The 14,547-nt window shown below is 37.3% G+C and overlaps 1 protein-coding gene across 1 annotated transcript; it reads right to left on the minus strand.

Moving 5' to 3' along the window:
- Positions 1–13,254: 13,254 nt before the first annotated feature.
- On the minus strand, positions 13,255–14,058 carry LOC141814939 (LOB domain-containing protein 6-like). Its single transcript, XM_074702899.1, has one exon. It carries the CDS (start codon positions 14,056–14,058, stop codon positions 13,255–13,257), a length of 804 nt encoding a protein of 267 aa, XP_074559000.1.
- Positions 14,059–14,547: the final 489 nt, after the last annotated feature.

The raw sequence follows: 14,547 nt of genomic DNA on the forward strand, positions 1-14,547 counted from the left end.
TTAGAAAATAAAGTATAGTTTGAATCATTTGTTTTAGTTTAATAACCTATGGTATTATACTTGCTGTAGGATGGTATGAGTGTGATGATATTTTTGAGATTTGGGATGTGATGTAATGAATTTGAATTATATGCTTGATTTTGTGATTGAAGTTGTAATTGTACAATGTACGATTTGTTCAGATGTTAGATTTTGTTTTTGAACCATGGTACATGTTTTAAATATTAATGTTTTATTGATAAATCGTGTGTCACGTCTCAAGAGATAGCCGTCCGAAAAATTTTGACAGTATCTCTCCTGTAACAATTCAACTTTCCTGAGTGCATAACAACATAGGACCTACCCGGTCACTCAATAATACAATACATGGAGTAACAAAATGCTAAACTATATAAGTAAAGGCCCACACGGCCACACACTAATCCAATACATGAGATATACCACCACAATGAAAAATCCACCACAATTATATGAAAAATCTCAACGCATACTAAAATGCTTTATAACTACACAATGGTAAACTACAAGTCTACGAAATCATAAACAACGTAGCGGAATCAAAACGAAAACATCCACGATGAAATCTATATAAACGGATACAATCCAAAATCACAAATACGAACATAACTACACAACTGAAAGACTCCTCCAGTTGTGAGATGGCATAACCAGCACATCTTCTCTGGTATCAGTAGTAATCTTCTATTTACTACCTGGGGAGACAAAAAACCCAGGGTTTTGGTGGTGAGTATAAAATACTCAATGGATAATCAGGATAGACAGTGCATAGTCAATATATAAGATATACAAATGAATAACAGAAATTAATTAGTGATCAGCACTAATAGTGAATAAACTATTATAATCCATATGAATGACATGAATGATAATGACACACAAATGCATCAACCAAGAATCAACCAAGCATACGTAAAAAATGCAGCATCTATATACGGTCCATTGCCTATATAATGCACATAATGCAAACACATGCATGATGCAACTGTCACACTCATCCCAGTCACGTATATATGACGCTAGGAGTGTTCGACATCACACTGTCATGAATCCAACCCTACAACAATGTAGTCTGGTGGCAAAATAGTAGGTAGCCATGTATAACTACATACATCCTATGGTCAATGTCTGTCCTTCATACTCGTCCTCAAGTATCACTTCCATACTCTCTGAGTACCTCAACGAGTATCACTTCCATACTCTGAGTACCACCACTCCACGGTGACGAGGACACAATACATTGACTCAACTGCGTACAGGGCATACAACCACCATCCCAAGATGGAAATAGGATCATCCTAACCACCTATTCTACAACTTGCCACTATAGGCCAAATATCGATGATGATAGACCCACAACATTGGGAATTATAATCGTCACCATGCACCATGATATTATGATCAAGCAACAATAACCAATATCAACATGCATAGACAGATCTTAATTGATCACATGTATCATAACCAAGGATAGTAAACAATAATCACGTAGATAACCAAGGTTAATACAAGCAACAATATAGATATTCAAAAGGTCAACCGAATTAAGGACAAATAAGGAGTAAACGAGAGTATAACTAATGTATCTAATCAACAATAAACAAGAATATGATTAAGGTATCAAATCAACTACAAAAGTAAGATAACATGCACTAGGAAAGAAATATCATGTATTGACCAAGTATAGGGATTACCTACATGATTGACGACTCATCACAATAAGAACCTTCAAATACAACCGGATTCACAAGTCAAGGTCCTGCAAAATAAAACATCCTCTAAATATAATATTCTATTAAATTTCCATCAAAGAAATTCCTAGCCGATTCTAAGGTTAATCTAACCCAATTAGGCTCCAATCAACTCAAGTTAGCCTAAACTGGATCAACTAGGATCAACACAAGTCAATCCAGTAGATCCAAAGGTTTAGACTCAATTAAATTAAATTAACGCAACTACAATCTATCTACAACCTAATCCAATTAACCCAAGTTAATTTAAATTCAAGTTAACCCTATTCCACACATAACTTGTTAATTAACTATTTTACAAATAATCCAATTTAATTAATTAATAACTGAGTAACTAATTATTCACCTAATTAAATTAATCTTCATGTTAATTAGGCATAAACCCTAATTAAATTAATCTTATGTCAATTAATTAGGCCAAAAACCCTAATCTAATTAACCTGACTTAACCAATTAACATATTCACAACCTAACCAAACCAATTAACTCAATTAAACTCATTCTCTAATTAAACACAAGTTGATAATAGAAAATGGTTATCCTTAAATCTAACCATAATGGCTATCTCACAAAACCCTAATTTGACAATTGATAGGAAAGAAGAAGTCGATAGGATGGATGCACCAACCTTCCTTTACAATTGCTAGGATGAAGTCCCGTGAAATCACAAAGTTCCATTTGAAAGAAACCGGAGGGAGGTAGAGGTTCACCGACTTGCAGCTGTACATTGGAAGGGGACAGAAGAGGTCAAACGCCAAGCCTTCGAGTGGTCCTTCGAGGATCCGAGCTTGTGGATGGAGGCAGCGCCTGTGGAAGAAGAGGGGGTCTGGGAAGGTGGCGGTCATCGTTCTCCTCTTCGTCGTCAGCGAAGCTGAGCCGCTTGGCCTTCCGGCTTGAAGGCCTTGGACTTGCTTAGGGTTTTCCGGCAGACGACAGCACTGGTCTTCATGCGCGGCGAGCAGCGAAGGCAATGGCGGAGCGGTGTCAATCGAAGGAGGAGGAGGGGCTTCGGCTGGACGAGGAAGAAGGCGGCGCTAGTTCGGGCAGTTGTAGGCGAGGTGCGATGTTAGAACAGCAGGGGATCGCGGGGCACACGAGGAGAGAGGGGAAGGCAATGGTGCGATATTAGAATTAAGGCCCTCGAAATTTTTTTGAATATCTAAAATAGTAAATAGTATCATTTTATATATTTTTTATTTTTTTTTAATTTATGATTAAGTTATTTAAGATTTTTTTTTCCTTTAAATTTATATAGGAGTTGAATTATAATATTAAGCATAAAAAAATATATAATTGTTTACGGAGTGCGTTAGATAAAAAGTTTGAGAAAACAATTCGACACACCCTATGAGTAATTAATTTTTTTTATTTTAAAATTTTTTTATATTTAATATTATAATCTAACTCCTAACCCTTAAATAAATAAATTATTTTTTTTAATGAACTCTCTAAACTACGCTTGAAAGTGTTCCGAGAGCTCAGAATACTAATAGTGTAATTATTTATTTATTATTTATTTTGATTTATGATTAAGTCATTTAAAATTTTTTTTTAGTATTTAAGGGTTGGGTTATAATATTAAATATAAAAAAATTTAATTGTTTACAAGGTGTGTGAACTTGAACTTCAAGAATAACTATCTCTTATTTTCTAAGTACTTCTTGTGTACAGATGATTGTGGAGCCAATAATGGAGAATGCGCAGGATCAATGTATGACCTTTTGCCATGCTAAAAAGTACTTGTGCATTAGCGATTTGTGACTGAGGTACGTGGCCGGCCCTAGCCGGCGCTGGCAGCTCGTCGCCGGCGAAGCAGCCCTGGTCGGTGCTGTCCGTACCTGGCCGGCGCTGGCCACCCCTGGCCGGCGCTGGCCACCCCTTGCCGGTATTGGTTTAGTAAATAGCTTGAGAAATTTGTGGATGGTGGACATCTTAGTTCCATGGAGGAAGAATCATTTGTTACTTGTATTGAAAACTATTGAATGTTATAGTGTTTTACATGATTTATTTTATGCTAATTACTTGCTTAATTCCCATATGTGATATGCTATATCCTTTATATGATCATCTTGCTTAATGTTATTGCTTTCTTTGTCTCTATCAATTTTGGTTAGCATTGATGTATATAAATTTGATGATTTTCCTTAAAAGTCTTTGCAATTTTGGTCTTTGGCAGGTTTACCTTCACCTCACTTCAACTATGTCAAAAATATTGAAGAATGATTACCACCTTTTCTATTTAACTACAGTGATCGGAATTACATTGCATATTTTTTTTTACAAAAAACTTAAATGCCATGTAATTTTATATCACTGTAGTTAAATAGATCAAGTAATGGCATGTCGGGGCAATGGCCATTACTATCCTTCCCTTAACTCCACTACATGGCATCTTGAGGCCACAAGCCGTGGCCAGATAAACATCAACTCATATGCATGGACTGATGGTGATGAAAGAACACAATTTCCAGCACAGATATCTCTCTAAAGCTACTTCCTTTCACATGTCATAAGATTATATTTTGGTTGCATCAAAATTATTTTAGCCTTTTTATACTCACTTTGTTTGGTATGTGTTTTGTTTATGAAGGTCTCAATGCACTTCAAGGTATAATGGTCACCACTCACAGAGAACCAATTTCAAGGGGATTATCAAGGATAACTACTATACACCTCAAAACTTCTAGTTTAAGCTGCTTGACCATTCTCAGACAAGAGCTTTAATTGAAACTTTTGTGCCTTTACCTTCATCCTCCGACACCAGAGGAGTTGCTATTACACTGATCCAGATCAAAATGCTACCTATTGATATTGATGTTGTTCTAGAGTGATATTAATGTTTTTGATCATGATATGGATTGATATGTATATTTATAGAGTGTGGATTGATATATATGGATATGGATGTTTGTAATTTCAATTTGTGTGAATTGATATATGTATGTGGATGTGGATTGATATGTATATTAATTTGTAGAGTGTGGATTGACGATATATATGGATGTGGATATTTGTGATTTCAATTTGTGTGAATTGATATGTATATGTGGATGTGAATTGATATTAATATGTATACAGGTTATTTGTAAAATTTGATTCGATCTGATTGGATCGTGTATTGTATCTGTGGGATAATCAACAAATAAAGGGGTAGGGAAAAAAATTTGATTTTGCGATGAATTTTGGGACGAAATCAGTTCCGTCCCCCACAATTCATCGCAGATTTGCCGACGAATCCAATTTTCATCGCAAATCTGCGATGAATTTGGCACGAAAAAACATTGATTTTGGGACGAATTTTGCGACGAATTTTTTAAAAAAATTCGTTGCAGAATATTTTGCGACGAATTTTGCGACAAATTATTTTTCGTTGCTATAAAGTCGCCGCCAAGTTTGGCGACAAAATTTCTCGTTTCGTTGCAGATATTTGCGACGAAAACTAAAATTCGTCCCCAAATTCGTCGCAAATTTGCGACGAAAATCGAATTCGTCGCAAATCTGCGACGAATCATTTTCGTCGCAGATTTGCGACGAAATTTTTTCGTCGCAGATTTGCGACGAATTTGATTTCATCGCAAATCTGCGACGAATTAGATTTTCGTCGCAAATCTGTGACGAATTTTGGGACGAATTTTGGGACGAAATTATTTTCGTTGCAATATTCGTTGCAGATTTGCGACGAATCCAGTTTTCGTCACAAATCTGCGACGAATTTGGGGACGAATTTTAGGTCCCCAAATTCCTTACTCCCCGCGATGAAAATCTGCGACGAATCAGATTTTCGTCGCAAATCTGCGACGAATTTGGGGACGAATTTTGGGACGAAATCATTTTCGTCGCAAAATTCGTTGCAGATTTGCGACGAATCCAGTTTTCGTCGCAAATCTGCAACGAATTTGGGGACGAATTTTGGGTCCCCAAATTCCTTACTCCCCCGCGATGAAAATCTGCGACGAATCCTATTTTCGTCGCAAATCTGCGACGAATTTGGGGACGAATTCTGAGACGAAATAATTTTCGTCGCAAAATTCGTTGCAGATTGGCGACGAATCCAGTTTTCGTCGCAAATCTGCGACGAATTTGGGGACGAATTGTGGGACGAAATCATTTTCGTCGCAGAATTCGTCGCAAAATCAAAATTTTCCTTTCCTTCCCCCTTTATTTGTTGATTATCCCATAGATACAATACACGATCCAATCGGATCGAATCAAATTTTACAAATAACATGTACACATATTAATATCAATCCACATCCACATACACATATATCAATTCACACAAATTGAAATCACAAACATCCACATCTATATATATCGTCAATCCACACTCTACAAATTAATATACATATCAATCCACATCCACATACATATATCAATATATGTAATGTCAAGAGGGTTGAGGATAAAGAATTAAAAAGATGTAATAGAATCATTGTGCTCGTTTTTGCTCTCCGGAGACTCTGCTTCTTTCTCCGTCAATATATATATCTTTTCTTCTCCTGTATAAGAAAACATGATAAAGAGAAAGTATCATTCTTAAAATTAAAACTTAAACCTATAAACTAAATATGTAAAGACTATCACCTAAAATGATGCCAGATTTGGTAGAGAATGTAGCTCTCTAAAACATGATATAATACAAAAAAGCTTTGTATTGAATAATCTCTAAAACACCCATTTTGTCTACATTTCTTCTAAAAATTATCCACATTTTGTCTACAACCGTATGCATAAGCTAAGGGACATTAAGGTACATTAATTTAGCACATTGACTTTATTACTTTATGCTTATGCTTTTATGATTTTTCTTCCGTCATAATGGCTTAGTGGTTTTTTAGTCTCTTGCTCTTATTTTGTTGCATTATGGCATAAATTCCAAAGTTGTAATCAACAAATATGTGTGAGCACTAAGAATTATGGCATAAATTCCAAAGTTGTAATCAACAAATATGTGTGAGCACTAAGAATTATGGCATAAAGAATCCACGAAAAGTGTGAGCACTAAGATGTACCCAATCAGAAGTTCGCCCTTCTCCGTTGACATACGACCTGTGTTTGGATCTATAAATGTCCTAGTGAAGTTCCGATACGATGCACGTGGAATCGTTGGATGCTCCAAATGTTCATTATGTTGCCGATTCCAAAAATGGCAAAGATGAGAGATGTATGAAAGTATGTAAGCTTGCTTCTCCTTTTCTTTCTGATCCTATGAAGAAGGAAAAAACAATAGGTTAATTTTTACTAAAGGACAGCAAATTACTTACATGATATTGAATTAGTGTGATTGCAAGGCACAAAGGATAAAGACCTCAATCGTATAAGATTCAAATTCTTTTGTTCTCAAGTACCAAAAATAAAAAAAAATGCAAAATTATATTATGAAGTCTCAACTTTGAGGGACTCATCCATGGTTTACAGAAGACAAAAGGTACTCCCCCAAGTATACAACTGATAGATTACGTAAGAGTTTTTGTTGATTAACTTTGGTATAAGACTCCAACTAGTTAACTTTTCTCAGGTTATAGTGTCATAGAGGAAAGAAGAATGTGATTTTGCTTGCTAGTGTCTACTGAAACTAACCCATAAGAGTAAGACTGCCTACATAATTATACTGACGCCGCCCGACGCCGGCCAGCGACGGCCGACGCCGCCCGACATCCGACGATGTCTCTCCAGCAGCGCCGGCGGTGAAAAACACAGGAAAAAAAACAAAAAGGAAGGAGGAAGTTTACCACGTGAGGAGGAAAGATTTCGGAGAGAACTCGGCGAGAAATCAGCGAGATCCGGCGAGGGAGAGCTTCGGCGAGGGAGAGCTCCGGCGAGGGAGAGAGATCCGGCGAGGGAGAGATCCGGCGAGTGAGAGAGATCCGGCGAGGGAGAGGAGTTTCGGCGAGAGCTGCGGCAGAAACTTCGCTGCGGCAGAAACTTCGATCGCGTGGGAGAAGAAAAGAAAAGTTCGGACCTAGGGATTTAGTAAGTTTTTTGCGACGAAACCAAATTCGTCGCCAAATTCGTCGCCGAATTGGCGACGAAAAATCACATTCGTCGCCAATTTGGCGACGAAAAATAAAATTCGTCGCCAAATTGGCGACGAACAATAAAATTCGTCGCCAAATTGGCGACGAACAATAAAATTCGTCGCCAAATTAGCGACGAATCGGGCATTCGTCGCCAAGTTCGCGTGGGAGAAGAAAAGAAAAGTTCGGATTTAGGGTTTTACTGAAGTTTTGCGACGAATCAGATTTCGTCGCCAAATTCGTCGCTAACTTGGCGACGAACAATACAATTCGTCGCTAAATTGGCGACGAACAATTAAATTCGTCGCCAATTTGGCGACGAATAGTGTATTCGTCGCCAAGTTCGCGTGGGAGAAGAAAAGAAAAATTCGGATTTTGGGTTTTAGTGAAGTTTTGCAACGAAAAACATATTCGTTGCCAAATTCGTCGCCAAATTGGCGACGAATTTCTTGTTCGTCGCCAAATTGGCGACGAATTGCTTGTTCGTCGCCAATTTGGCGACGAACTTCTGTTTCGTCGCCAAATTGGCGACGAATTTGGCAACGAATGATTTTTTGCAACGAATTTGGCGACGAATATATTGAGTTGCTAAATTGGCAACTAATATTTTTTACGTCGCAAAGTTTGTTGCAGATTAGCAACGAAATTTTGATTCGTCCCAAAATTCGTTGCTGATTGGCGACGAAAACTATTCGTCCCAAAAATTCGTCGCAAAATCAATTAATTAAACTAATTAACTATCTAATTAAATTAATTAATTGATGCTTAACTGGCTTCGTTCGCGCGGAGGGGGAAGCGAAGTTCAAGTTCCGCCGGCGGCGATGGGCAGTCGACAGCGTTGGCGTCGGGCGCTGGCTGGACGTGGCAGAAGGCGGCGCTGGTCAGTGGTGCTGGCGTCGGCAGTCGCAGGGGAGCGGCAGCGCCTTCTCACGCGGCGGCGGCAAAGGGCTCTGGTCCGCAGGGAACGGGGACGCTGTCGCACAGCTCGCGACGGAGGGGAAAAAGGGAAGGTGCTGGTGGCTAGGGTTGGATGCCTCGCCTCCCTCCCCTGCACGGCCTTTTAAGGGCTGCTCCCCGACGTTTTCTCCGACGATCGCGGCGCCAGGGCGGCGTCCTTCGGTTCCGCCGAACTCGGAGGACGCGGTCGCGCACAGGGAGCAGACGGCGTTTATTTGAGGAGTGCACAGTAACTTTACCCAATTAATTCTAAACTACCGGCTAAATCCCATTATAACGATTGAACCGAACCGGGTTAAATTTTGGTTCACTTGGTTTACTAATCAAACGACCTCCGATTTGATCCAAACAAGTTTTGTTGGATTCGTCTTTGCGAGACAAACCTTTTTATCCATTTTATTTTATTAAACTCTCTTCTATTGTTTAACTAAAGTACGTTTATTAGCATTTTAAATCTAATGAAAATTCCTAAAAATATAGGGAGAAATAATCGGGGTGTTACACACACGATCATAATTTTATTTATGTATATTAAGATTAAAATTGAACAACATATATACCTTCTACACACTCACCTCTTCTATCTCATTATAAAATTTCAAAAATCCAAGTCATCTTGGTCCATTAATAGACTTTAGTCAAAATCTATTGATAGATTTAGAGAATTTTGGTCGGGCTCATTCCAACTCTAGTAGTTTTTTACTGTGCTCTCTTTGTTATTATCATAAAGGATTTCTAATATTACTCAAAATGTTTAGAAAGTTTCAGACTTTGTACAAATTGACATGGGTCATAATTTCATATAGGAAACTCAAAACCAAAATTTCTCACCATATCTACCTTCTACTCGCGCTATCTTATTGTAAAATTTTAGAAATCCATGTCATGTAAGTCCATCAATAGGGTTTGATTAAAACCTATTGATGAACCTAAAGAGCTTCGATCGGGCTCATTCCAACTCCTATGGATTTATTAGGTGAATCTAAGTCCAAATAAGTCATCGTTTACTATTTTAAACGCTCTCAAAAATGCTCAAAATGACTTGAAACTTTTAAAATGCTATAGTGTTCGTCTTTGAAAAATCAACACCATAGTAAAATTGGTATTTAAGTTGTGGTGCTAGTTTAGAAAAACCAACACCAAAGTAAGTTTTTATTTCATTTTATTAATAAAATTAATTTTATTTCTTATTATTTTATAATTAGATATTAAAAATAGAAGATATTAAAAATAAAAAATATTTTTAATATTTTATTAACTTTCTTTAAATTTTTTATTTTAATTAAAATTGAAAATAAATAAATTTAGAGGATTATGTATGTCAATTAAAATTTAAATAAAAATTTAATTTAATTTAATTTAAAAGGAAAAAAAGAAATATTATTGTATGTAAAGAAGAGACGTAAGAGAATATATTAAATACTACGTGTAAATAAAATGAAAATTAAAAATTAAAAATTAAAAATTAAAAAATATCTTAAAAATAAAATGAAAATTAAATATATCTTTTAAAAAATAAAATAAAATTTTGATGAGCCGTTTAGCCACAAATTTAGAGTGCGTCTAAATTTACCGATATATATTCCCTCTGCCTTTGGGTCTCAATCAATACTAGAGACAAAAAGCATATATTTAAGGAAGTCATGTCAAAAGTGTACACGTTCGTTGTCTTTTTCCCCTCTCTCCCTTCTAATAAACAATGCACAAATAACCACACATAAAATAAGACATTGGTAGCGGAAAATTAAATGTACTTTTTCTTTAGTTTTCACTAAATTATTTTACCACAAAACTGCACTATTATTTTTAAAATATTTTAAAACATCATGAGCTTTGTCAACAAAAGGATATTTTAAATATCTAAAAATAAATTATTATTTTAATTAATTTTTTTTTAAAACTATACACAATTGAAGTTTGGGTAGAAATCAAAAGACACCTCTCAGTTAATGAATCATCAAATAGACATCTCTTTTATAAAAATCATCAAATAGAAATATCTCATCATATATTTAATTTTTAGAATATTTTTATTTTTAATATTGTTATAGCTACGGCTAACTGCTATAACGTATAACAACTATAGAATAGCTACTATAACATTGGAACATCCCTTATTGTAGCAACTATATATGTTTAACTATTACAATATATAGTAGCTATTATTATATAGCAATTATCTAAATAGTTGCTAAAATTATTTTAAAGTGATTATACTCAACTTAAAATGATTTTAATACAATTTAAATAATTTTGACTAAATTAATAAAAAATATTTTAATATAATAGTATTAAAATTTTAGAATTTAGAGTTTAAGTTTTCAAGGTTTAAGATTCAACTACAACTATCTTAAAATGATTTTAACAAACTTAAAATGATTTTGATAAAATTTAAATATTTTTAATCAAATTTATAATGTGTATTTTAATATAATAATATTTTATATATAATAATTTTGATTAAAATAAAATAGTCAATTTTTTACATCATCATAATTACTACAACAATATTAAAATAAAGAATTTTTTATATAAAATATCTAGTAAGATATTTTTTTAATTTTTTTTTAATTTTAAAAAATATTATTTAAATGATTTATATAATTTATGATTGTCTTTTAATTTTTACCCTTTTAATTTTGCAAATAAACAAACGTCTCACATGCCTCCTTTTCTCTCCTCCGTTTTTTCCTTCTCCCTCGAAGACCGTGCAACTCCCTCGCCAAACTCCGAGAAGCAGAAATAGTCAAAATAAGTACTTCCTTTCCTTTCCTTTACCCTTCATTCATCGTTCATTCGTCTTCTCCCTCTCAATTTATTCATACCTTTTGCCATGATATCAAAATTGATTGGAATGTAATCCTGCGAGTATATTCGAGAGTGGTAGATTATTATAAAAGAATAAGAGTTCTTCTGTAAAAAAATTAGAATCCATCATCTTAACAGTCCCACACAATCGGTCTCATAAACACTATCTGTTAAAGAATAAAAGTTCAATTCTTGAGAAATAATTTTGTAAAGAATAAAATTTTTTATAAAAAGACAGCTCAATTTACCTCCTTTATCACTTTTTGCCACAAAATTGATTGGAATGTATTCTGATTACTTTTCATATTTTCCTTAAACATCGGATGATTAACTATTGTTAAAGAATCATGCATGCAATACAAGAGATGCATTGATCGCATGGCTCCTCCTAGCAGGAGCCACCTCCGACGGTCGAGCCGCCTGCTGAGGGAGGAGCGGGCGGCGGTGCCATCGCTTTTAAGAACCAACAAAGTCATCATTGCTGTGGATATCATACACATTTTCCAGTCTCTCTCCCTGCACAAACTTTAATGCGTTGCATACTTGCCCTACTTTCTTCTACGACTGACCTTGCTGAATAAGATCCCCTAAAAGGCTTTGATGAGGGTTACGATCTCGAGATTGACCTTCTTGGGATTCCAATGGCGAAGTTGCAGATCCACGAGCAAAGAAAATGATGTGTGTGTAAAGAGGAAAGATACATTGGATATACTTTTATGTTTATAGGGATCGAGTCCTTAAATGTATCCCTTTTGTCTCCCTGCTCCGTCCTTGGAGTAGTCCACTTTTAAGGTTATACAATTATATAAAACTAAACAAACATATATAAATTAAGAAAGGTGATGCCACATAACAAGAACAAGCACATTGTCCAATTCACTGTAGGTATATAGAGATAATATCAGTTGAGATGGAACAAAGCATTCATAAATCATGTAGCAGACACATTAAAGGAGAATTCAGTTCTTTGTGGTTTGACTAACGTGATCCATCCCTCCAGCAAACCATGCACCAGTGTTTAAATGAACCTGCAGCTCAGGCATCAGAAAATATATAAAGCAATTAATATTCACTAAATAAATCGATTCCTTTCTTCCCCAATGAACCAGTAAGTCTACAGACTCAATATGATCACTTTTACCTAAATAACTGTGCTACGAAGCATATATTATTCTTAGATTTCATGACAAGATCAATAAAAAGTTAATCTGTACTTGCAGATGATTTCAGAGCTAATTCAGTGGATATATATAATTAAAGAGAACATTTTTAACATGCGCTTTTTCTACTTTATTGAAAACAGGAAAGTTTGAAGAGAACTAACTTTAGAAGAATCAGAGAAGCCTTAGAAAAAATTCCAAGTTTCCCATATGTATTCTCCATTTTAATCATGAATAGCTCTCTTGATCAACTGGTCCCTTTATAATTCATGCATAAGGTTGCAAAACAAGCATGATTGGAGAGCATAAAATCACCAACATATTAAAGTGATAATCGTTAAACAAAACATGAAATCAAAACAGTTCCCGAAGTAAATGTTAATGAAGGTGTAGCAGAAGAATATTGAAGAATTTACTGAGAGAATGGAAGAGTAAAAGCTAGGTTATGAGCAATTTCTTTTCTCCACGACTTACAATTTAAGATAATGATGTGAATTGGTGGATTTAATTTCACGGTGCGCACTAACCTTTGGAGATGGATCGTTACATAGATCCGACGCTGGATTGCTCGTCACCGCCGGCGGCGCTCTGCCTCGAGTACTGCCGCCCGCCGAACAGCCCGATGGCTGCTGGCGATGCCGCGGCGGCGCTCATATCCGCCAAGAGCCCCGCGTCGTACTCTCCGTTAGCAGTTGTGGCACTGAGGCTGGCGGCCAGCAGATCCGCGTGGGTGTGGTGGTTCCTCGGAATCATGATCTGGTGGGTAGCGCTGTGGCGGCGGCTGATGCCTTGGCCAACGCTTTGTGGGATGTCGCGGCCGAACTCGAAACCCGTGAGTGTGCCGACGAAAGGGAGGGCGGCTTGGTGATCGAGGAAGGAGTGGTGCGGGGCAGCAGAGGTGGAGTGGGCAGCAGCGGCAGCGGCAGCGGCGGCGGCTGCTGACTGATACTTGGAGAGCTCAGACTTGGCGCTGGAGAGGTCGATCTGGAGTTGGTGGAGTTGGTGCTGGAGGATGGAGATGACGCGGACGCAGCCGTAGACCGGGTCGAAGAGGCGCATGTCGGCCTCGTAGGCGAGGGAGTTGACGGCGTCCTCCCGCTGCAGCGGGTGCAGCTCGTTGAGGAGCTTGGTGACGTTGCTGGCGCCGAACACCCGGTGCACGTGCACGAACTTCTGCGGCTGGTCCGGCGGGAAGTACGGCGCGAACACGCAGTCCGGCTGGCACTTCCGCCGCAAAAACTTGCACGCGGCGCACGGCGAACTCGTCGATGACGCCGCCACCGCCGCCGCCTCCTCCGCCGACCCGGACGACGACGACACCTGCACCACCGAAGACGACGACGCCATTTGATCGAATCTCCGTCGCGGCCTCCCTACTACCTCCACAAACCGATCAAGCCATCAAATATATATTGTTATTCAGTTTCCTAAAAAATAAAAGGAAGGGGAAAAAAAGCAAGGACAGAAAGATACGAGTGGAAAAAAGATACGAGCACGGATCTCTGCTGAGTAAAAAGTAATAGAGATGTCTGTTGTTATTAGCAGTCAAACAATAAAGTAGCTAGGGTTTCTGAGAAGACTTGGAAGGGTGCATGATGCTATGCTATTTTTGTGGTTTTGATCGAGGGGGAAATTAAAAGGCATAGCTCTGGGAAAAACGTTGGAGGAAGGAGCAGCAGAAATGAAATTGGTGGTGTATCTATTTCGATGAGTGCAATACCTTTCTCTAATTTGATGCAGGCAATGAGTACTTTTTTGCTGTCTTCTCTCGTCTCTGTGGTCTGTGGTCTGTGGTCTGTGGTCGGATGAACTGTGAAGGGAAGGATGGTAAGAGAG

This window comes from Curcuma longa, chromosome 21, assembly GCF_044706935.1.
Source record: "Curcuma longa cultivar G26 ecotype Majalengka, Jawa Barat chromosome 21, ITB_CL_G26_1.1, whole genome shotgun sequence".
NCBI lineage: Eukaryota > Viridiplantae > Streptophyta > Magnoliopsida > Zingiberales > Zingiberaceae > Curcuma > Curcuma longa.

Coding starts and splice junctions, on each gene's coding strand:
- LOC141814939 (XM_074702899.1), bottom strand. CDS start 14,058: ATGGCGTCGTCGTCTTCGGTGGTGCAGGTGTCGTCGTCGTCCGGGTCG.